Raw genomic sequence first — 24,425 nt, 5'->3', positions numbered from 1 at the left:
GTTTGGTGTTCAGGAGAAAAATACGAGCAAGTTCTTGCATGTCCCGCCGTGATTACCAGCCATGTAATAACTTCTCTTGTTTCCCCATTCTGCTTATCAGCTGTGCGATAACATGTGGTTTTTCTCCTGTCTTCGAATAGGGCAAACCAGATTTAAACACAACACTGCCAATCAGACAAACGGCGTCTATTTTTAAACAGCCGGTCACCAAAGTTACCAACCATCCTAGCAACAAAGTGAAGTCTGATCCACAGCGAGTGATTGAACAGCCCAGACAGGTAACTGGGGGCGATGGGTGGTTTGGGGCTGATACGGCCCAGAAGGACAGCAATTGGAAACTATTTTGTCACAGAGGAAATGACGTGAAATAGTGGGACACCTGCCAATTGGCAGTTGTGGTCAAATATCCACCACTGTATTCCATTTTTATTACAGAAATACAAAATCGACACCGTCTAAATATCAACATGATGCTTAATGTGCAAGATGCTTCGCATTAATACTTTTTTATATAATTTAGACAGAAAAAATTATTTTGTATGAAGGAAAAACAATGCAAAATTATTTAAATGACTGGCTCATCTTAAATGTGTAACAAACAAGGCTAACAAAGTGTTCCAACAACTCAACGAAAGAAATAAGAAAGTTATGAAAGCTAATTTATTTTTATTTATTGCATTTATGACTCACCTTTCCTCCAGGAAGAGCTCAAGGCTACGTGATCCCACCCTCACAATAGCCTTGTGAGGCAGACAGATGGTGACTAACCCAAGGTCACCCAGTGAGCTTCATGACTGAGTAAGGATTCGAAGCCGCCTCTCCCTTTTTCTAGTCTGATACTCTAACCACTACACCTCTGCATATTGTATTCTGGGGCACTGTAAAGAGCTTCCCCTCAGAACTGCTTTTATTCAGAAGTTCCACTGGTATTGCTGGGGCTTGAATTTCCCATTCGGATTGCAGCCTTAGGGCCAGGTCACGGTTTCTTTGTACGTGTGTGAGGATATTGACATTTCACATATCCGGCGAGCCTATACTCTTGGTTCACCGGGAGCTTTTTTTTGGGTGAGTCAAAGGCTTTTCCTGGATGTCTGTTTCTTCTCTGCCTCCCAGATGCATCACGTTGGAAGTCCTTTTGATCTTCCTGGATGATTAGGTCTTCCTAAAATAGGTTAGCCCTTTGAGATGATTTTGGAGGCCTGTGGGAGAAACTCTTTCAGTTCTCCAGCAGAAGGCATGATCTGGTCTCTTAGAAAGGGTATGTGTGTAATATTGGTTCTGTTGTGGGCCTGGCTGTTACCTTGTATATTTCCACAGTGAGAGCTGTTGTTTGACAGCGGAACAGACTCCCTTGGGAGCTGGTGGACTCTCCTTCCATGGAGGTTTTTAAGCAGAGGTTGATTGACCATCTGCCATGGATGCTTTAGTTGAGATGCCTGCATTTCAGGGAGTTGGACTAGGTGACCCTTGGGGTAACTTTCAACTCAATAATAGGCAAACTTTGCCCTCCAGATGTTTTGGGACTACAGTTCCCATCACCCCTGACCACTGGTCCTGTTAGCTAGGGATCATGGGAGTTGTAGTCCCCAAACATCTGGAGGGCTGAGTTTGCCTATGTCTGTTCCAAGTCTTCCAGTTCTATTACAGTCGTACAGTGATTGTACGACTTGTGTACACAAATGGATGAGCTGTACGGCAAAATCTCAAGAGAGAGTTCACCCTAATAACTGACCCTTTTTACTGGAGATGCTATAAACTGAATCTGGGACTTTTGGTATGCAAAGCAGATGATGATGTTGATGAAAACCGCCCCTCTGACTAGGTTACCCCAGCCATTCTGGGTGGCTTCCAAAATTAACCATAGTTTTCCGTGTATAAGATGATGTTTTATTATTATAAAATAATGTTAAAAATTGGGGGTTGTCTTATACATGGATAGTGCAGAGGGGGGGACGGGCGATTGGTTGCAGCCGCGAGCAGGAGATTGTCAGCTGCGATTGGGCGGGTGATTGGTGGCTGCGGCAAGGTCTGCTGCTGATTGGCTGCTTCTTTGTCAACTGGGTGTGTGTTTGGTAGCTGCTGCTGTGGCAATTGGGCTGGCAATTGGTGGCTGCTGGGGACGAGTGGGCAGACGATTGGTGGTTTTGGCGACATGTGTGATTGGCAGCGTTAGCTAGGCGGGTGAGCAATTTTTGGCAATCCCCCTGAAAAAAGCTCAGCAACTCTTGGCAACATCCCCCCCCCCCCAAACTCAACAACTCTGGGCATTCTTTCCCCACTTTCTTAATTTGGAGTCCCCAAAAATAGGGGTCGTCTTATTCACGGGAGCATGTTATACACAGAAAAATACGGTAAACATCAAGACATCAGGACTGCCTTTCGATAGATGCTCTCTGTCATTGAGCTCTAGCCATCTCCCCTTTTCTAGCAAGCCTCCTCTATTTATTTATGCTTTTATATGCCTTAATTGGGTCACTGTCTTTATATTTATTCTAAGTAATATTTTTAATAACAACAACAACAACAAATATGGTGATATAAATATTATTGTATGCTATTTTATCTGACAATTATGATATCATTTTTTTGCAAGCTGCATTGTAGATGGAAGGGTGAGGTGCAAATATTTTTCATAAATACCTACGTTTATGAGGATTTCTGATAAGTTTCCCACAGTGGTAATGTACAGCCTGGGCAGCTGCCATGTCTCAGATTAAGACCCTGCCACCTTCATTTGTGTGGGGAACTACTTCTTCTTTTTTGAATAAATTTAATTAGAGTTTATAAAGAGAGATATAAAACTTAATACCAAGTATCTTTTTTCATCCAACCACAATCTAAATAAAATAAAAACGTGAAGGAAACGAAAAAGGATAAGAGAAAAGAAAATTTGGAGAAGAGGAGAAAGAAATGAGAGAAAATGACAAGAAGAAGGAGACAGAAAAGAACTTAAAAGAGAGAATAGTAAAGATAAAGTACAGAAATTAAAGAACTTCGGATTCTTCACCTGTCTGCTGTCTATAAACAACAGTCACTTCATTGGTGTGGAACATCTGACCCATAGGCTGTTTTGGGTGAGGCACGCCTTGGTGACAGAAAAAGGCATCATATTCAAAAAGCACCTACCGTATTTTTTGCTCTATAAGATTCACTTTTTCCCTCCTAAAAAGTAAGGGGAAATGTGTGTGCGTCTTATGGAGTTAATGCAGGCTGCGCATCTATCAGAAGCCAGAACAGCAAGAGGGATTGCTGCTTTCACTGCGCAGTGACCCCTCTTGCTGTTCTGGCTTCTGAGATCAAGAATATATTTTTTTTCTTGTTTTCCTCCTCCAAAAACTAGGTGCGTCTTGTGTTCTGGTGCGTCTTATAGAGCGAAAAATACGGTAATTCAAGTTGCTGCAGAGGAAGGCCTGCATTTCTAAGCACACGGTTGATTGTTCCTTTGCATCTGCACCTTGAATTGGGAAAGCACTGCCTTCAAGCCAGGGCTGCAAAGGAGAAAATGAGAGCACACTTAAGAGCATGCTCCGGATTCTTCTTTCACAGCCACAGTTTGAAGCGTCAGTCACCTGGCATCCTAATGACATCAGGCGAGGGACAGGTGGCTCACCCACCCCACCTGTCAAAAGTGGCCCACACAGGGTTAACTGCTCCTGGATCTGGCCCTAGTAGCGGAGATGGGGGGAAGACCTCTCTGCCTGATGAGACCTTGAAGAGTTGCTTCCAGCCAAAGTCGGGATGATTCATTTATAAGGCAACTTCTCCCTCTGTATATATATATTCATAATGTTGGAGACCATTCCATGCACAAAAGAATGAAGAGCATTTGGTGTGACTTCTCTTGAGTCCAGCAGACTTGAGTCCTCCAGACCCTCCCTGCCATTTCCCAGAAGCTACAGACCAGCACAAGATCTCCAACATGGATTTCTTAAGTGTTCTAGAACTGCAAAGGCATTGTTACTGTGCCAGCTCTGTAGAAAAGCTTGCGAAGAAGGCACTGAGCTTTGAAACCTAAGGAGCAGTCTAAAAATGCTGAAATGGGAGCAGCTTTAGGCTTCAGGTTAATCAAGTGTCTTTTTCTTCGTTGTACAAATATGCTGAATAGGGAAGGGGCCCAGTTCAGACATTCAGACCTGCGTTAAAAGCTGCCCACATTAGCAGAGAGCCAGCCTTGAGTGTTTGCATGTTTGGAACCACTCAGACAATATCCTTGTGAGTACAGACGGTTTGTCTGATATAAATGAGACTTCCTATTTGTCTACGCAGCACCTCGTTTCATTTTGTGCGGTGCTGAGCTTATCACGAGGAGACTGTAGCTCAACCGCAGGCCGCATGCTTTGCATTCCGAGGTCCTGGTTTCTCAATCCCCAGAACCTTCAGTAAAAACAGAACCGAAAATATCACATATTGTAGAAGCTGACTAAATACCAGCTCCTTCAACTGTTCCTCATAAGGTCTGCTTTCCAAACCCTTGATCATCAACCCTTCCTCAAGCTTGTTAGTATCCTTCTTAAATTATGGCGCCCAGAACTGGACACAGTATTCCAGGTGTGGTCTGATCGAGGCAAAATAGGGTGGTACTATTACATCCCTTGATCTGGACACTATACTTCTGTTGATGCAACCTAGAATAGCATTAGCTTTGTTTGCCACTGCATCACACTGTTGACTCAGGGAAAGAACTCTGGGGAGCCACTGCTGTGAGCTGAAGGGGCAGATAGTCCGTAAGGCACCTGGCAGGACCCAAGCCACCAGTAATTCACCTTGAGCGAGCTGGAGTTATCTCTTTCTTAGCAAAACAGGATCAGCACAGGAATTTCAGGCCTAGTGAGCACAGCAAATCAGGTCTTGCCCCCATGAAGCAGTTGCCTAGACCAGGCACCCCCAAACTCGGCCCTCCAGATGTTTTGGGACTACAACTCCCATCATCCCTAGCTAACAGGACCAGTGGTCAGGGATGGTGGGAATTGTAGTCCCAAAACATCCGGAGGGCCAAGTTTGGGGATGCCTGGCCTAGACTAAAGGTCCCTGCCTCCCCACAGCCAGCTATGTCTGCTCCTCTCCAGGATGTATCCCAAGCAATCTGAGATTGTGCCTCCGTGGCTGCCTTTGCTCCTCCCTCTTCATGCCTCTCCTGCCTCTTCACAAGCCTGACCCATCTCTGCCTCTTGGCCTCCTCCTTTCCTACTTCAGCTTCTGCCTCCGATTCTGAACCTCTCTCTTACTAAGCCCTGTTATGTCTTCAGCTTCCACCATCCCATCCTTCCAGTCTTCTCCCTCTGATCACTCATTGCCGTCCCACCACAAAACCCAGGGCTCCGAGTCTTCTTCCCCTTGCGGTTCCCCAGCTGGTTCCTCCCACCATTCCTCTGTGTCCAACCAGTCTATGGCATCATCTCTATCTGTTTCCATCGCATGATAGATGTTGCTGCAGGCCTAGATGTCTGATACAGACAACTGATTTCTCCTCTTCCTCAACACCTCTGGCATTGCTTTTAAAAAGGCGGCATCTTGTTCACTGCTGCACCCAAACTGTGGCATATTTTGCCCTGCAAGCCTTGGGTGACCCCCTCTCTTTAACCATCTTCCACCCGCTAGGAAAGTCATTTTTGTTCGGGAAGACATTTTGCCTTGTCGAGCAGAGAGTATTTTCCTCCCAGATTTGCTGTGCCTGTTCTGCCTCTTACTACGTTCCATGCATGTTCAGTCTGTGTACACCATTGCTTGAACTGGTACACCCGGTTATTCAAGTGTGATATACGGCGAGTGTACCATCTGTGTACCTGTGTTCACAACAGTTGAGCTGTAGAAATCAACGAGTGTGTGCTCTTTTGTACAAACACTTGTACATGTGTAGAGACAGCTTGTACCTGGGTTCAGTGTAATGTGCGAACACGCTTTGTATTTTCTTGATGATGTTGTCTTTATGATAATGTGGTTTTAATTGATCTAAGCTGATCTGAATACCCATATGCAGTAGAAGGGTAGAGATAATTATATACGTGTATCCATATAAGCACACAAGGTAAAGTAGCAAAGGCTGTTGATGATGGTCTGGTGAAGGAAAACAGGAATGAAATAATTGAGTTGTCTCGCGAAATGTGTAAATATGGGCTGAAGTTGGTCACTGCCACGATTGTCTTAAAAGTGATCTTAATTGGACAACCAAATATTAATGGCTTGTGTAGAGAGCACTGAACCAAAGCAATTACGTTGCGTACAAAACTCATCCATCACATTATCACTCTGACCAGGGTCTACAGGGATCACCAAACTTATCTGACATAATTGTAACCTAAATTGATTTTTTAAATCGGCTAAATGGGAACATTTTATATAGTCCTTACAGTAATCATGCCAATTGTATCATTTTAGTTCCTATTTAAGATAAATTAAGTAGATATTTAAAAAATTGTACTGTCATTTTCACAATGAAAAATTACTTGGGGGTAACAAAAAATGCTCCAATTACTAAGTAAGGAGTTGCAATTGAATACCTTGGTTTTCAGGAAAGGAGCACATTTCAAAATAATCTAATTAGGTGCCATATGTAAGATCTCCATTTGCATGATACATCCACTTGCTTAGGGTGGTATTCAGCTAAGTTTTACTCACAGTAGGCCCACTGAAATTAATGGCAATGTCTTAGACATGTTCATTAATTTCAGTGGGTCTCATGGTAAGCAGCAAGGTTGGTAATTCAACTAAGTTTTACTCATAAACTTAGTTCAACTACTACCCTTGCTGATTACTCTTATTTTTTTCATTTTGTTTTTCCTTCAACGTGTACTCTTCCCTCTCTCTCTCTCTCTCTCTCCATTAGCTCTGTGAAGCTTATTAGACTGAGATATAGTTAACTGGTCCAAGCTTACCCATGGCTGAGCATGGATTCGAATTTGAGTCTCCTTGGTCTACAGTCCTTGCAGATTTACCTGCATGCGCAAGTTCACAAGCACCTTACCGATGCACGCATTTTCAGGTGCTGAACTTAGTCACCCTGTGCCACAGGGCAAATTACACTTACACTAGGGCAGAATTAGCAATCGAGATGCCAAATCAAAGTTTAGCTGGTCCCAATGAGTGATTTCCAATGCAGATAGCACCTTTGGAACAAGGACTCTTATTTAGGACAGCAGCAGGAGAGGAGAGGGTTAAATTCTTCCACCACATCTGCTGTGCTCCTTGTAATTATCCATTGCTCTCCCTGCAGCTGATGCTATCTGCATTTTTTAAAAACAGCAACAGCCCCCAACAAAGCTGCCTTGTGCATCACACGTAGTTTGGTCCTTGGGTGAGCATCCTTGAAAGCTACCCCCTTTTAAGTTGATTATGCAGCCCTAGCATATTGGAAGCAATCAAGGGCTCAAGACGATTGTCCTTAACTGGAAAAAGTCTGCGTATGCTTAATTGTTGCTTAATTGTTTTTGCATCAGTTTAAAGTAAGCAAGTATAGCCGGCGCTCATCTGCACTGGAGCAATCAGGTGTTGGTTTGTCCTGTGCACAAGTCCCATTCAGGTGTGTTATTGGGCAGCGACTGTTCATTTTGCAAGTCTTTGTGCAAGAGAACTTCCCAGAGGAGAGTTTCTCTTCAGTAGCAAAGCTCCGCAGGGAACTGGCACCCAGAATCTGCCCTGGAAGTAACCTTGAAAAAGAATAAAAACAAGAGATGTTTGCTTTAGTATCACCGCAAGCTGCTTTTGAGAGGTTGATTGCGTCTAAATAAATGGGGCATAAATATTTGAACTAAACCCGCAAATAAACAAAACGATTCCTTCTGCTTTTTCGTCAAGTTGGCAGCATGCAGAGGCTGTCTGTAAATCTTCCAGCGCTGTTGCAGAAGGGATTAAGTTTATGCCTATAAAATGAATATTCCGTCTTGGTTTTCCCTCCCCCCCTGCAGTGTTTTTGTTACTTTTCCATTTTAAATTAACCCGGCAATCTTTCAATCTTTTCAGCTTTTCTGGGAGAAGAGGCTGCAAGGCTTGAGTGCATCAGATGTGAGCGAGCAGATCATAAAATCCATGGAGCTGCCAAAAGGCCTTCAAGGTACTCTTTGCATCAGCAGTGTTCTGTGCGCTCCTAAAAAATGGGTGGCTCTCAAGCTGGGGTGCAGAGGGACATTTTGTGCATGTGTGGATGCATCTGAAGGGGTGGGGAGTGTCAGGAGTTCAGCCTACACTCGAGTAGGACCCTGGCAGAGACACATGCCCGACTGGCATGTTCTCTCCCTCCTGGTCGATCGTTTGGGAGCTTCAGAAGCTTTCTTCACCCCAAACATCACAGCGACCAATGCCAACCAACACTGGCACACTTAGGGATCCGCAGACTTTGTGCACCTTGCGTGACAGACCTCAGCAACTCAGCATTTTGGCTAATCTACTTTATTTACACATAAACACACGGAGCACTGCAACATGGCTCCCTCTCTCTCTAGCATCAGACAAAACAAAGGACAACAGTCACAATTCATGGAACACAGTAACACAAACATCCTGTCTCTGTTACTTCCCACTTTGTGGAGTCAAAACATATACCATCATGTGAAAGACAAAAATCCCATGACTGCAGTCATGGAGCAGGAATTCTAACAGGGAGGGCCCACATGCTTGACTTTGCCCCCAGTGTCCACATTGTAGCTTCACATCTTGGTACGCTGGTGGAAGTCTAAAGGGTGATAAGAACATAACAGCAGTAGCCCTGCTGGTTCAGACCAAAGCTTCATTTAGTCCAGGTTCTCAGGTGCTCAGCAACTGCCAGGAGGAGGAGAGGAAGTCCTATTCTGTGAGCAAAAGCCTGTTTGGTGTGGGGAGAAATTCCCTTTGAGGGTTCATTACAGAGGCTGTCACCAAATTCCCAGCTTGTCTATTTAGTACTGCATTACAGGACAGAGTCCAGAGAGTCTGCAAGAACTTCCCATTAGGAAACATGGTATATAGTAAAAGATAGTCACCTTAGGTATTTCTTCCTCTCCCCTGCCATCTTCTGCCACCCCACTGCCTGTCAGGATGCTGTCAGTGGCTCCCGGCTGGTTGCCCAGGAACGTATAAAGACAAGGGAGAGTTTCTTACCGTCCTTTTTTATTTTAATCTTTACAGAGAGAGGCTATAGAACCCAGCCTCTTGGATAATGGCGTTGTCCGAGTGAATCTCCACCCCCATCCCCGTATGTCCCACATCCTCATTCATCATTCTCATCATCTCCTCTATGGGTGCTACCACGTGCCCTCTGTCTTTGAGCTCTTTGCTCTCCTACTTTTAAGTCTTGCTGGGCTCTGGGAGACGGAGGATCTGGAATGCTTTCTAATGACATGTCAGCTGGTGTTGTTCTGCCTGTTCCATGATTTCCCAGCTTTTCCTCTCATCTGCCTCTGAACTGCGGCCTCCCCCAAACCCCTGTTGTAAATCTATACTGCCTCTTCCTCCTCCCCGGAAGGGTCAGGTTGGGGAGGCAGTCTCCACCATTCCTCCTCTGCCCACTCCCTGAAATTGCCCCACCATCTTTTAGTCAACCACAGTCCTTGGAAATGGCATGTGTTAGACTCCTCATTGTACCATATCTGGAGTTGCTTTGGCCATTAGGTTCCTCCGAAGCTGGTTCTTGCCAGTTTTGTGGTTAGGCTGCCCTCTTGCCCCACAGATAATTGGTTGTCCAGAATTCCTAGAGTGTCAAGCTGAACCTACACTAAGGAAGGTGAACTGAATGGGGCCAGCACGGTGTGGGGTGAGACCCATGTGTGTGTGTGTGTGTGTGTGCCCCTGCATGCTTCATCTCCCTCTCATGTGCTCTTTGACTACCTGACTAGGCTCTGGGATGGGAGGTTTGGGATCCTTGCCACCGGATCCTGCCCGTTGAACTTTGCTCTGGTGAACCTTATTGACAAGTGCGGCTTTTTTCCGTTCCAGGGGTTGGCCCAGGGAACAACGACGACACCCTCCTGTCTGCCGTCGCCAGCGCACTGCACACGAGTTCTGCCCCCATCACAGGGCAGCTCTCTGCCGCCGTTGAAAAGAACCCAGCCGTGTGGCTGAACACCTCCCAACCTCTCTGCAAAGCCTTCATCGTCACGGACGAGGACATTAGGTAAGTCCTTGCCCCCACTGCTGTTGAAGGGCTTTTCCTCTCACTGCAACCAGCTGTGGCGATCACACAGGGTCCCCGGACGTTTCACCATCTCTTGATCCCTGTGCCACCACTTTATTTCTCACTGCCACCACCCAGGCCCTACCTGATACAATACTGAGTCCAGTCAGGGTTAAATTGGAACATAAACTTCTGTTTATTTATTGCAGTTTAACAAGCGTGTGGTTTCATAAACGGTATTGGTCAATTACAATCATAGGGTGCTTATCCAGACCTATAACTTCCGCTACCTGCTCTCACTCACTAAACCACCTCTCTCATATTTACTTGTCTTCCTAGCCCCTAACTGTTCCTGACTCAGCTTATTTCGCTACACTAACTCAACCTACCCACAGACTCTATCCCAATTCACTCCCACTCCAACCAACCACCCAACTCCCAACGAACTCTCCCTTTGCCCCTCCCAGAGCTGGTTTTATAATCCCTCTACTCCACCCCCTAGGTTCTGATTGGGTAACTTGTTTAACTATTTCACCTCCAGCACTCTCATATGTTAACATCACACCAGCCCTATTCTCTGTGGGGTGGATGGAATTCTCTCCTTTTATCACCACGTGTGTTCACATTGCACACACTTCCTCTCCTTCTCCCGAGTTGATTTCTGGATCTTACCAACTTTTCAGACTTCTGACTTTACAGTTTTACCACACTCTGCTATTTCAAAGGTCTTCTATGAGCTCAATCTTGTCCATTGCACCTCCTCACAGTTTGTTGAAGAACCGTTGAACTTTCAGAAGTTGGGCTGCACTGGGAGGACCTGTAGCTGGAAGCGCAAGTTGGGCAAGCAGTGGTGCCACGTTTGCTGGGTTGATCGACTTGTAAAAGATCTTAAAGTGGATGGGATCAAACCTGCAACCTTGGCGTTATCAGCACCACACACAAACCAACTGAGCTATCCAGGCAGGCAAGCCTCAGAAAGGACAAGAAGAGAAAAGGATATCGAGCAACTGCAAATAGAATATAATAAAATCATGCATGATCCCTTCATGTAATGGACTTGATGATATATAGAGGCAATTTCCATAGCATGAGAGACTTTTGGTAACTAGAGGTGTAATGACTAGAAAACGATGTCTAAAAAAAGTTAGTAAGAACGATGGTTTGAGCTGATCTATTTTCTTTGAAGGGCCAGGTTTGCCTTCCCTTTGAGAGCAGTTGGAGGAAGCCTTAAATCGGGTGTTTAGTGTCACCAGCCTCCAAGCTGCAGACCACCCTTCTAGCAGAGATTTGGCAGGCACCCCCAAGTGTGTCTCTTGACCTCTCTGTGCCAACAAGCCTATGCAGTGGTTTAAAATTTTCTTGGGTAGCCAGTCGTTTTAATCATCACTCTGTATTGCTTTTGTTTTATTCTTTATGTTGTTGTACAGTAGCCTGATGCTTTTTGAGATGACCCCTATAAAATAAATAATAAACCTCCCTCCCCAGTGGGAGATTTCTGTCCCCACTGCAAAGCAAGGTCAGGATCATGACACCTGCTGTGTCGGGGCTGAACCCTGCAGCCTCACTTCCCCCAGATTCCTGCATCCTTTCTGCCCATTGAGACTCATTCCTGTTGATGCTTAGAATGTTGCACCCGAAAGCAGTTTGCAGAGATAACTTTGTTTCATGGGGCTGCTCTTTGTGACTTAAGAAAAGGTGTGCCCTTTCTCTTTCCTGTCCTGTTAGAGCCCAGGTTTTGAAGGGCGTGTTTGAAGCTTCTGCCACCTCAGCAGCAATGCAGCGTTCGCAGAGCTTTGTGTATTTCTGCTGACACAACAGCCCACGGCTGTGCCAGTTCATAAACAAGGAAGTAAATCAAATGGGGCCATGTTTGGCCTGTGCTGGGTGAAATATGAGAGTGGGCACTTTCCCAATACAGTGGTACCTCACGTTAAAGATGCTTCAGGTTACAGACGCTTCAGGTTACAGACTCTGCTAACCCAGAAATATTACCTTGGGTTAAGAACTTTGCTTCAGGATGAGAACAGAAATCGCGTGGCGGCAGTGGGAGGCCCCATTAGCTAAAGTGGTGCTTCAGGTTAAGAACAGTTTCAGGTTAAGAACAGACCTCCGGAACGAATTAAGTTCTTAACCCGAGGTACCACTGTAAAAGTTTGCACTGTGGAGTCAGACTATTACGACTGCCACATGCCTTTATATTTCATTTACGTATGGCTTTTGAGATGAGCCTCACAGTGGCCCATTTCCAAATCTTTGTGTTGGGTTGTCCAAATTGCATGGCTCCTTTCCACCCCCTTGAAAAATACTGAGATAAAAGCTTTCAATAACTATTAAATGCTGCCACCTGCCCCATCTAGCTGCAAACAGATAAATGGGCCAGGTAAAAGCACTGTGGGGCACACAGTCTCTCGGCTAAGGATGTTTAAGGAACCTCTGTATTTCCAAATTCCCATGTAACTTGACTTGCTCCTCACCTCCCGTTTGTGGATTGAAATGCAGCTATTATGTGGAAGATAGTTCAAGAATGTCAAATGGTCCAAAATGCGGCCATCAGAGGCAGTCAGTGTTGATGATATCATTGCTGTAGCAGCTTCACTGGCTGACAGTGAGTTTCTGGGCCCAATTTAAAGTTCTTTTTTTTTTTAACCTTTAAAGCCTTAAATGGTTTGGACTGAAGTTGTTCCTTGGATTTGCTGCAGCTGTATAATCCTGCCAGCAAAGAGCAGAGTGCAGTTTTGCTCAAGTCTTGCTTGTAGGCATCTGGTTGGCCATTGAGAGAGCATTGCCTTCTCCTGCTCCAGAAGGTAGGATTTGAACCAGTGGCTTTAAGAAAGGAGATTTCAGCTAAGCATCAGGAAGAACTTTCTGACAGTAAGAGCTGTTCAGCCGTGGAACGAATTCCCTTGGGAGGTGGTGGACTCTCCTTCCTAGGAGGTTTTTAAGCAGAGGTTGGATGGCCATCTGTCATGGAAGCTTTAGCTGAGATTCCTGCATTGCAGGGGGTTGGACTAGATGACCCTCGGGGTCCCTTCCAACTCTACAATTCTATGATTCTACGATGCTGGACTAGTTGGGCCTTTGGCATGATCCAGCAGGAGCTAAGCACCAGAGGCTCTTCCTGTAGGTCCACTTCATAGGTTGTGAAGATGGGTGGCCATGAGAAAGCTGTCGTTCTCCATGGCAGACTGCCAGCACTGGAAATTCTCCTTTCAGCTCTTGGAAAATGAGGAGGACTTACACCAGGCTTTCTCCTGTAGTGCTTCCTTTTTTTGTGCAGGAATTATTTTTAAAAACACGGGGATTTTGAGAAATCCAGTCCCCTCCTCCCCTGCAGTATGAAGTGATACAGCCTGGGCCCACTTTTACTGCTGTGGTCCCTTGGTTCTAAAACTTAATCCGTTCCAAAACCAAGGTGCGCTTTCCCATAGAAAGTAATGCAAAATGGATTAATCCGTTCCAGACTTTTAAAAACAACCCCTAAAACAGCAATTTAACGTGAATTTTACTATCTAATGAGACCATTGATCCATAAAATGAAAGCAATATTCAATGTACTGTACTATAAAATAAGACAGTATTGTAGATGATAAAAATTAAAATTAATTTTTTTCCTTACCTGCACTGATGATAGTCATTGTTTGGATGGGGGGGGGGCTTTTTATCCATTTCCACAGTCACACAGTAAATCAATCAGTAGCTGAACTGGGTTCCACAGAGTCACAAAAACAAATTAACCGGAAAAGCCTCAAAAACAAAAATGCAAAACAAATAGCAAAAACAAAAGGGCCAAGCTTAATCCGTTCCGGAGGTCTATTTAACTTCCGAAATGTTTGAAAACCAAGGCACAGCTTCTGATTGGTGCAGGCGCCCCGGAAACAATAGCTGACAGCTGCATTGGACACTCAGCTTCTGAAAAATGTTCAAAAACCGGAACACTTACTTCCGGGTTCGGCTTTTGGGAACCAAGGCGTTTGAGAAGCAAGGTACTACTGTATATGACCTGTGCTTGTGTTCGAATCATAGAATCATAGAATTGGAAGGGAGCACAAGCATCAATTATGCAAATCCCTGTAATTGCAGGAGTGTTTTTGCCCAAAGTGGGGCTCGAATCCACAACTCTGAGCTTAAGTGTCTCATGCTCTACCACTGAGCTATCCTGGCCAGTCCTAACGTACAACAATTTCGCAAAATTGCTCTTGCAACCTTTTACTTTAGTAGACTTTGCTCACAGAGATTTTAACCAAATAGGCTCGAAGAGTTTGGTGAATTTTTAGCAGTCCTGGAAGCTCAGAGATGAATGCAGATCCTTGATGTCACAAATCCCTCCCCCACTCCTTTATTTCTCCCTTTGAAAATTAGTTTTGTTCAATAGTCTCTACCATCTTCTTAAACTTTGGGACTAAGCGTTTTTTCGGCTTCACTGTGTCCCGAACGATGTAATGGAGGCATAAAAAGTTAACACAGCATGGGTTCCCCCCTCTATTATTTCTGCCGCCAGCAGGAGACGGCTAACACATAAAAAGAAATGTTCCAAAGGATTTCGGGGTGTTTTTTGTTTTGTTTTAGCAGTTGAAATCCCAGACTGCCTCCGGCAGAGGGCAATGTTGAACCACAGTTCTCTAATAGCAATGGAATCCTGATCTGTCAGAAAAATAGTGTTTCTAAGGTTCGTTTGCTTTGAAAAGTCATATCTCTTGTTCCTTCTTTTCTTTTCCTCCACGTCACACTTGCATTAAAAAAAATATTAATATTATGTTTGCACGGGCTACCTTTGATTCAGTTGCATATTCAGGGACTTTTGTTTCCAGAGTGCCTTCTCTGCAAATTAGCATAGGAAATCAAGCTGAACGTATTAATGGGAAAGTCATTTGCTTCAGGCCTGCAGTTCTTACTTAACTTGTGATGATGCGTTTTCACTTAAAGGTAGCTTCCTAAGTGCAAGTTGGCTGTCGTTTTAGGTTTTTGTGACTGCTGAGTCCCTCTCTGGTGATATATATGCAGGACAGGGTTGAGCTGTGTAAGCGCAAGATATAATAACAGGGAAATATTTTGTGATATTTCCCCCAAAGGATCTGTGTTCCCATTCTCCTTTGACAGATTCATGTGCTTCGTCAATACAGTGGTACCTTGGGATGCGAACGGGATCCGTTCCGGAGCCCCGTTCACATCCTGAATGGAACGTAAGACATGACGGCGCGTCTGCGCATGCGCGGGTCGCGTTTTGCCGCTTCTGCGCATGCACATGATGTCATTTTGAGCGTCTGTGCATGCGCGAGCGGCAAAACCCGGAAGTAACGTGCTCAGTTACTTCCGGGTTGCCGCGGAGCGCAATCCGAAAGCGCTCAACCTGAAGCACATTCAACCCGAGGTATGACTGTATTATGATGCTGATATCCAAACACTCCTCATCCAAACATGGGGAAGACTGTAGTTCAGTGTTAAAGCATCTTCTTTGCATGCAGAAAGTCCCAGGTAGGGTGGCGGAGAATTTCAATTCAGTTTGCATTCAAAAGACAAAACTACCTAATTCAAACTTTCTGAAGCAATACGAGAACCAAAACACAGGTGTCCACCAGAATTCACACTTCTTTGAATTTTGCAGTGCAGTTCACCGGCCAAGAAATGCATGCAAAATAGCATACACCAGGGTAAAGTGTTCATAAGCTACATATATTAGTGAAAAGATTGTACAAAAATGCGCTGCATTGGGGTGGGAGGGATTGCTTTGGGTATATTAAGGCAAAACTGCCAAACAAGAATGTATAGATTGAGAGAAATTTGTACTAAAATGCTGACAGATTTTCACGTTTTTGTTTCTTTTAAATTGCAAACCAATGTGGAAATGCGGAGAACTGAACTTAAGATTGGAAAAGTAAGAAACTGCAAGAAACCAAAAGCAGGGGAAATGGAGGAGGCTACAGGAAAAGGGGTGAAAGGGGAAATAAAAGTGGGCAATGGAACAAGCAGAGGGCAGCCTGGCTGAGAGATGCACTTGGCTGGCACTAACATATTGATATGGAAAACCTGCCAAGCCTTTGGCTGCAGAGGTCCTCTCGTATGTGCAAAAGGCAAGGGACCCCAGCTCAGTGGTAGAGCATGAGCTTTGCATGCAAGGGGTCTCAGGTTTGATCCCTGGAGCACCCAGTTTTTGAAAAGGGCACAGGTAGCAGAAAAGCCATTTCTGCCATAGATCTGGGGAAGGTCCTGTCAAGCAGAGGAATACCCGTATTTTTCTGTGTATAAGACACACCCATGTATAAGACGCTCCCTATTTTGGGGGACTCCAAATTAAGAAAATGGGGGGAAATTGCCCAGAGTTGTTGAGCTTTTTAAAGAGGGGATTGCCGAAAATCGCTCACACACTAGAGTTACACTACTATTGCCTGCCTGATTGACACAGCGACAGCCAATCAACACAAGCCCTTGCTGCAGCAACAAATAACACAATCAATAGTCACTGAGAATCTCCGGCTGACAGCAACAACCAATCACACATCCCCCCCAATGCACTACCCAGATGCCCCCCAGTTTTAAACGTAATTTTTAAACTAAGCTAGTCTTATACAGTGACACAGGTGGTGCTGTGGGTGAAACCACAGAGCCTACGACTTGCTGATAAGAAGGTCGGCGGTTCGAATCCCCGTGATGGGGTGAGCTCCCGTTGCTCGGTCCCTGCTCCTGCCAACCTAACAGTTCGAAAGCATGTCAAAGTGCAAGTAGATAAATAGGTACCGCTTTGGCGGGAAGGTAAACGGCATTTCCGTGTGCTGCTCTGGTTCACCAGAAGCGGCTTAGTCATGCTGGCCACATGACTCGGAAGCTGTATGCTGGCTCCCTCAGCCAATAAAGCGAGATGAGCGCCACAACCCCAGAGTCAGTCACGACTGGACCTAATGGTAAGGGATCCCTTTACCTTTACCTTTAGTCTTATACAGTCATACCTCTGCTTACATATCCCTCTGCTTATGTAAATTTTGGGATATATAAGTGGCAAACCCGGAAATAAATTTCTGGGTTTTTGCTGCACACGCATGCGCAGAAGCACTGTACCACCGCATGCGCAGAAGCGGTCCCTCCTGTTGAGGAAACCTCGGGATCCGACCGGAGCTCCGGAACAGATCCTGTCCACAACCGGAGGTACCACAGTACACAGAAAAGTAATTCCGGGCTCCCATATGCATTGCATAAGCTTTTCATATACATTGCTTTTCACTGCCAACTTCCCACTCTCCCCAAAGTGATCCTCAATTGTGATTTGCATCCAAGCCACTGAGGAGATTTCACCCCTCCCATACCCAAGAATCTCCTGATCATCTCCTGATGGTCTCTGCTGACTCTCCAGAGAGAAGGAGGCGTGTCCTGCCTATCTACTTATTCTGCCCAGCAACATATCTGTGTGTGTGTGAGAGAGAGAGTCAGTCAGTCAGTGTATCGGAGAAAGTGAGAGTGTTAGAGATCTTAGAGATAAGATTGCTGCTAAGTGCAGCTGCAGACTCTCAGTGTAGCATTGATTTATGCTTAGAATATTCAGCTCTGTATATAGTTTTGTATCATAGTTGTAGTTACAGAATAAAAGGAAGATATTCTACAGAGCTGCTCTCCGAGTGGTTTATACTCTGCAAGACTCTGCAAAACTCTGCTGCGCAACGACTGTATTATTGAGACAGTGAATCCGGTGCTCTCAGCTCTAAGCTGTGAGTCCACAGCACTGTGACCTGTTCCTGTGAGAAAGGAGGTCTCTGGCGGTGCTACCCAGCTCGCCTAGCCCAGTCGGGGTTGAGGTGCAAGAGTCCAGTTGGTGCACTGGCTCTAGGGCGATGCTGACAGCCACAAGATTCCTTGTGCAAATACACATACGTTAGTGCCTTCCATTCATTTACTTTAATCTCGCTCTCTAAATGCCGGCGGATGATTTGGTGACACGTTCTCTGTCTTGCACCTTTTAAATCAGCCTCGGCTCTGGAATCTGGGACACCCCCCCCTCCACAGCTCTTCTGCATGCGCAGGGTGCCTCTTTTGAGCTCCCCGACCTGTGCTTTTGCAGAGTTATCCTTACATCGCCTGTGTGTTGCTCAAAAATAAATCTCATTCATCAGCCTTGACATTACTGCCCCCCAACACTACTAAAGCCTGACCCAGCGCGACGTACTGAATGGAAAGATAAAGTAAAAGATCTGTAAACAGCAGCATAAAGCATCTTTATTATTTAGTGAGATGCTTTTTACGAGGCACATTTGCAGTCTCCGCGTCAGCTTGATCCAAGAGTTTCAAAATAAACAAAGAAAGTGTGATCGCTTCTTATCCGTGACATAAGGGCAGCGGCTTTAAAGGTATTAGAAACATAGAATTTTAGAGCTCAGAAGGACAGGGCAGGAACTAAAATTTGAGACTCAGTCACATCATCCCAGGGCTTTATTTGCACTAAAGCCAAATCACTGTTTTTTAAAAAACAAAAACAAAAAAACCTTTGATGTTTTAAAAGACCATGTTTTTGGCCAGCAGGGGCTCTGCCAATAGTTTTAGTGGTAAAGGTAAAGGGACCCCTGACCATTAGGTCCAGTCTTGACCGACTCTGGGGTGGCGGCGCTCATCTCGCTTTATTGCGTGAGGAAGCCGGCACACAGCTTCCGGGTCATGTGGCCAGCATGACTAAGCCGCTTCTAGCGAACCAGAGCAGTGCATGGAAACACCATTTACCTTCCCGCCGGAGCGGTACCTATTTATCTACTTGCACTTTGACATGCTTTCGAACTGCTAGGTTGGCAGGAGCAGGGACCGAGCAACGGCAGCTCACCCCGTCGCAGGGATTCGAACCGCCGACCTTCTGATCAGCAAGTCCTAGGCTGTGTGGTTTAACCCACAGCGCCACCCGCAGTTGGGTTTAAAAACCTGGTTTGCTTGTTTTAATTACTTGAGTTGGGAGTGGGGAATCTGGGGCCCTCTAAATGTTGTTGGACTCCATTTACTGCCAGCTCCAGCCAGCATGACTAGAACTATAATCTAGCAACACCTAGAGGGTTACAGGTTCCTCATCCTTGTCTGAAGGCAGCTAGAATAATCAATTTTGAGTTTGCTTTGAACATCCTGCTTTTCAAACATGGCTTGTGGGATTGTGAAATGTTACAGAAGAATGCTTGAAGATGGGAGCTCTCTGCTCCTTTCAGTTATCCAGTGTTCATTGCGCTCATTCCTTTAAAATAAGAAAAACTCTGGTGCATAGTAAGGAAAAGTACATTTGGAAAAGTTTTCGGGATTTGCGTTCAGCTTCTCCATCTAGGTTTATTAAAGCCATACAGGTCTTTGTAGCTGCTAGCTTTTCATCGCTCTCAACAATGGAAGTGTGGCAGAGAATCCCAAGAGATTTTTCCACCCTGACATCACATTCAGTGCTGGCTTTCAGCATTCCCCCAGTGACTTATTCTTCCTGAATTCAATAGTTCCGCGTTTATGTTAATTCTTCTTCCAGGAAAAAAAAGATGGTGGATGGGCTTTCTTTTTAGTCTTAAAGTCAATGACCTCCAAACTGGTATATGTATTTGGCTTAGTTTAGCTGAAATTCTTTCTTCTCAACTGCTATATCAGAGTTCATAAGTGAAATTCAGTGAATGTTGATGAGATTAGTGGTGGGTCCCTATTAAGCTACCTATGAAGAGTTTCATTAAAAGAATCACATAACTTGCCTCAGTGGGGAGCATGGATTTTAATTTGTAGCGAAAAATACTGTATGCCGACACAAGCAGTGTTTAGAGCGTCTCATTTGTCAATTATGGTTCCCCCCCATTCTGTCAATTATGGCTCTCCAGGTAGCTCAGTTGATAGAGTTTGAGATTCAGTCTCAGAGTCATGGGTTCAAGCCGCAGGTCTGCTAATTTTCCTGCATTGCAGGGGGGTTGGACTAGATCAGTGTTCCCCAACCTTTGGCCTCCAGCTGTTTTTGGACTACAACTCCCATCATCCCTCGCTAGCAAGACCAGTGGTCAAGGATGATGGGAATTGTAGTCCAAAAACAGCTGGAGGCCCAAGGTTGGGGAACACTGGACTAGATGATCCTCACGGTCCCTTCCAAGTCTACAATTCTGTGGTTCTTTGGGAATGCATTCTTTTAGATCAGGGCTGGGGATCCTGTGGCCCTCCAGATGTTGTTGGACTCCAACTCCCATCATCCTCGGCCAGTATGGGCCATGCTCAGGGATGATGGGATTTGAAGTTTGAGAGGGCTACAGGTTCCCTTGGGGACTCACTTTCACAAATAAAGAAGGAAGGAAGACCTTTAGGACGGTAGAAGAAGCAGGAAGTTTCTGGAGGAAGTACTGGAAAGATCTAGGTGGAGAGAGACTTCAAGAGCTAGAGGAGACAAGACAGGAATAAAGTGGAAAAGTTTGTTTTATAGTTATTTCTTGAATGTGGTAAGGTAACGTGAATACAATAAATCTGTATGTCACTAAAGTGTATCTCATGCAATGTAAGTGGGTTGAATAGTAAACTCAAAAAATGAAGATAGTAAATTGAAGGAGTTAACTGCATTAGAAAGATGATCTTGGAGAACTGTTACATAGGTGTCACAATGAAATTCAGTTAGGGGGGATTAGAGGAAGTCAGATAACAATGAAAGTTAATTTGGATTTTAGAAGTATTAAGTGTTTTTTCTTTTTCTTTCTTTTTTCTTCTAGTATTGTAATGTGTTTCGTTTTGAGTCTTTTATATGTTATATTTGTTATAAATGTGGAAAATTAATAAATTTTAAAAAAAATCTCAAAAGAAACAAAATAGAACATGTGTTAAGAAAAAAAATGGGATATTATATGTCTACAAGAGACTCATGTCTCCAGTAATCACACAAGAGTTTTACAAAATGGGAAATTAGGAATAGAATTTATTGCATCAGCGACGGAAAAGAAAAGGGGGGTGGCAATCTACACAAAACCTAGTTTGGACCAGAAGTAGTTGTTCAAAGATGAGGAAGGAAGAACTATAGGGGTGGAGATTAAATTTGATAACAGAGGGCCACAGGTTCCTCACCTGCCCACCTTCAATCCCTGAATTATAGAGATAGCACTGGCCTGCTGACTGACTTCTCTTTCCATTTGCGGAGATAATATTTCAGTGATGTTTTTCCCCTCCGGGTTATTCCACAGGAAACAAGAAGAGCGAGTACAGCAGGTACGGAAAAAGCTGGAGGAGGCGCTAATGGCAGACATCTTGTCGCGAGCTGCAGATACAGCTGACTTGGACGAGGTTGAGATGGACGATGGCGAAGAAGCATAAGAGGCAAAAGCATCAGGTACAGCCACGGGTTCCTTGTGGAGCGACAACGCCACGTGTTGGAGTGTCTCCCTTAGTTACTGTGATTGCTGCTTTGCTGTTCAGCATGAAAACCCTGCAATTTGTGAAGTGCTTCACAGAGCACAGAAGTGGCCCGGCTCTCCTCTCCAGGGCTGCCAAACTGATTAGCTAAAGGTGAAGAGACAGAATAGATCTTGATGAAAGGCGCCAGGCAAGGGCCATTCTCAGCAGCAGAGCCCCTGCGTTTGCATGCAAAAGGTTCAGTTCCTGGCGCCTCCAGCTAGGGCAGCAAATGTTGAGTTGGTGAAAGGCAGCTTCCTATGCCCCTGTGTCCTTCCCATGGCCTTCAAGGTAGTCCCTTCTTCTTAAATGTTTGATTTAAACTACATTCTGAATGGGATGTGGGTGGCACTGTGGTCTAAACCACAGAGCCTAGGGCATGCTGATCAGAAGGTCGGTGGTTCGAATCCCCGCGATGGGGTGAGCTCCTGTTGCTCAGTCCCTGCTCCTGCCAACCTAGCAGTTCAAAAGCACATCAAAGTGCAAGTAGATAAATACTGTAGATATCGCTCTGGTGGGAAGGTAAACGGCATTTCCGTGCGCTGCTCTGGTTCACCAGAAGCGGCTTAGTCATGCTGGCCTCGTGACCCGGAAGCTGTACGCCGGCTCCCTCAGCCAGTAAAGCGAGATGAGCGCCGCAACCCCAGAGTTGTCGGCGACTGGACCTGATGGTCAGGGGTCCCTTTACCTTTACCTTTTTTACATTCTGAATAGATCCAGTGGTCGCCATCTTGCCCTCCCCTGTTCTTTTTTAAAACGAGTAAGATTTCTCCATAACTGAATACCTCAACATGGTGGTGTGTATATAGCATGAGTGGGAAACATACAGGACAATCTTGACCCACCAGGAAGCCCAGTGGCACAAAAGGGTATTTTCCACAAACCATGCCATCAGCTGGTATCACTGGCCATTATGTTTTATAGCTGGTTCAAGCAAGAGCTTGTGGTCAGAAGCCTCCAGGTGACAGTAGCCGTCGCAGCTTCTAATAGTTCCTGTAGCCCACTGTGGAGGCCCTCTTCCAACACGTCCTTAGTGTATCCCATCTGCTCAACCTCAGGCAGTGCTTCATTTCTTGCAGCAGAGGTGAACAAGGAAGCTGCAGTGTCTCCTGGTACTTTTTGTTTGCTGTAAGTAGTTGTTGGAGGGTGAGTGTCCGGCAGCTCAATTCTATATATTATCCCGAAGTTAGCTCCATTGACTGTACTGGGGCTTACTGGCTGGTAGTTGGATACTGAGTGTGGCAATGTAGTTGGATATTGAGTGTACTTGTGAGTAAGCAGCCCTGAGTGAAGAGTAGAATATGTCTCTTCCCGGGAACCTGTAGCATCTGTCAGGACCAATAAAACTGCTACAGGCAATTTGAGGCTTCTGATTATGTGGAAGCTTTGTTCTAGAGCTCCTGTGGTATAGATCTTCACCGTTAGAATAAAAGATGTCTAACCATTGTCATTCTTCTCTCTCCATCTCCCTCTCCCTCTCCCTTCCTCCCTCCCTATCTCTCTCTCTCTCTCTCTCTCTCTCTCTCTCTCTCTCTCTCTCTCTAACCTGTTTCATACCCATTCCCTACATTCTACATACAGGTACTTAAAACAGAATGATCCCCAGAAGAAATTCCTGGAAGCTGAAGGCGCTTTTTTTTGTTTTGTTTTCCATTGGTCTTTTATGAAAAGAAGAAAAGGACCTGTGCACATTTATATAGCTTTCTAATAGCATTAAAAACCAATGCCTTTTTTTGGCTCTTTTTTATGTATATATCTTGGGGGGGGGGGGGAGGGAGGAGGAAACAGAGAGACCAAGAAAGAAAAAGGAAAACCCACTTTTAAAAAGTTTGTGTCTTAACGACTTCAAAAGTCTTGTTTTTTATTTTTATTTTTTTGTTACGTCAGACAATTCCCTAAACTCAAAGCTGAGCTTTCAACGCTAGGCTGCAATCTGGAACTGTATGACTAGCACTAAATATTTAGGGTTTCCCCCCCTTCTTCTCTCTCACTTCCTTTTGTGTGGATGTATGTGTGCTGGTAACAATGGATCAGGCAAACGGAATGTTCGCTCCCGATTTAAAAAGAAAGAAAGAAGTCTATTGTGACATGTGTTGTACATATATTGTATAAAAGATTTTTTTTATATACCGGAGTTGAGTGGAAACATCTGTAAATTGACCCATCGCCACCCCTTCTCTAAAAGAGAAATAAATAACTATATTCGGAGCAACTAAATTTGTAGACTGTGATGCGCTATAATTAAGTGGAAATTATAGGCACCCGTGCCCAGATCGCCAGATGGATCGGTGAATAAGGGCGTTAAGTGAGTGGACTGTATCCAAGACACCCGGGTTCAAGTCACTGACTTTGATTTGCACTTCTTAAGGGCCCAAATGGGGATTTGGCCTCCCCAGCCGAGGCAACTATCCTAAGTTCAGCGGGAACTGGATGAGCACTGTGATGCGAGTATGAATGCACGCACCTGCCGAGTGTGTGCGGATCAGCCTCAGTTCTCCATTTGTGAAATGGGAATGAGTGACCTACCTCACAGGGTTGTTGTGAGGACGAACCTAATAAAGATTGTAAAGCACTTTTCAAATGAAATGGTTTGTGCAAATGTTGTAGCAGTCGGTCAGTGCAAGGAGAGAAAAAGTCAGTAGTGGTATTGGCAAGGGTGGGTGGGAGGCCATGACTTGGTGGGAGTGGGGTGCTTGCTGCTTTTGTGGACCAGATGTGGGGAACCTGTGGTCCTCCATGAAGTGATGGACATGAGGCAGGAGTTGATAATGCAGGTGAGCTGCGCACAGATGGGCTGCATGCGAGCTGCTGGCCAGCCCTGTGGAACCTCCTTTTATTGAGACAAATACGCAAACCAGGCAGATACATTTTGGGCTGTGACCTTTACACATCTTCCGGTCCCGGGATCGTGGGGTGGTACAAAGTTATTTTGGCACCTGTTTCCACCGCGTCATTTCCCCCTTGCACAGTGTATGACGAAGGAGACAAAAGGTCTCAGAGA

At 45.1% G+C, this 24,425-nt stretch overlaps 1 protein-coding gene across 1 annotated transcript in view; it reads left to right on the top strand.

Annotated features, from left to right (window-relative positions):
• MBD2 (methyl-CpG binding domain protein 2) overlaps positions 1 to 24,010 on the top strand; it is a 63,572-nt gene extending 39,562 nt beyond the window's left edge. The window contains exons 3-7 of the mRNA XM_080973674.1: positions 141 to 278; positions 7,957 to 8,047; positions 9,904 to 10,081; positions 21,217 to 21,362; positions 23,006 to 24,010. Of these exons, the coding sequence (XP_080829800.1) occupies positions 141 to 278; positions 7,957 to 8,047; positions 9,904 to 10,081; positions 21,217 to 21,346 (537 nt within the window). The 3' untranslated portion in view covers positions 21,347 to 21,362; positions 23,006 to 24,010. The remainder of the gene's footprint in view (positions 1 to 140; positions 279 to 7,956; positions 8,048 to 9,903; positions 10,082 to 21,216; positions 21,363 to 23,005) is intronic.
• The last annotated feature ends 415 nt before the right edge of the window (positions 24,011 to 24,425 follow it).

This window comes from Podarcis pityusensis (genome assembly GCF_964106645.2).
Source record: "Podarcis pityusensis genome assembly, chromosome: 11".
NCBI lineage: Eukaryota > Metazoa > Chordata > Lepidosauria > Squamata > Lacertidae > Podarcis > Podarcis pityusensis.
This window is presented reverse-complemented; position numbering and strand designations above follow the sequence as displayed.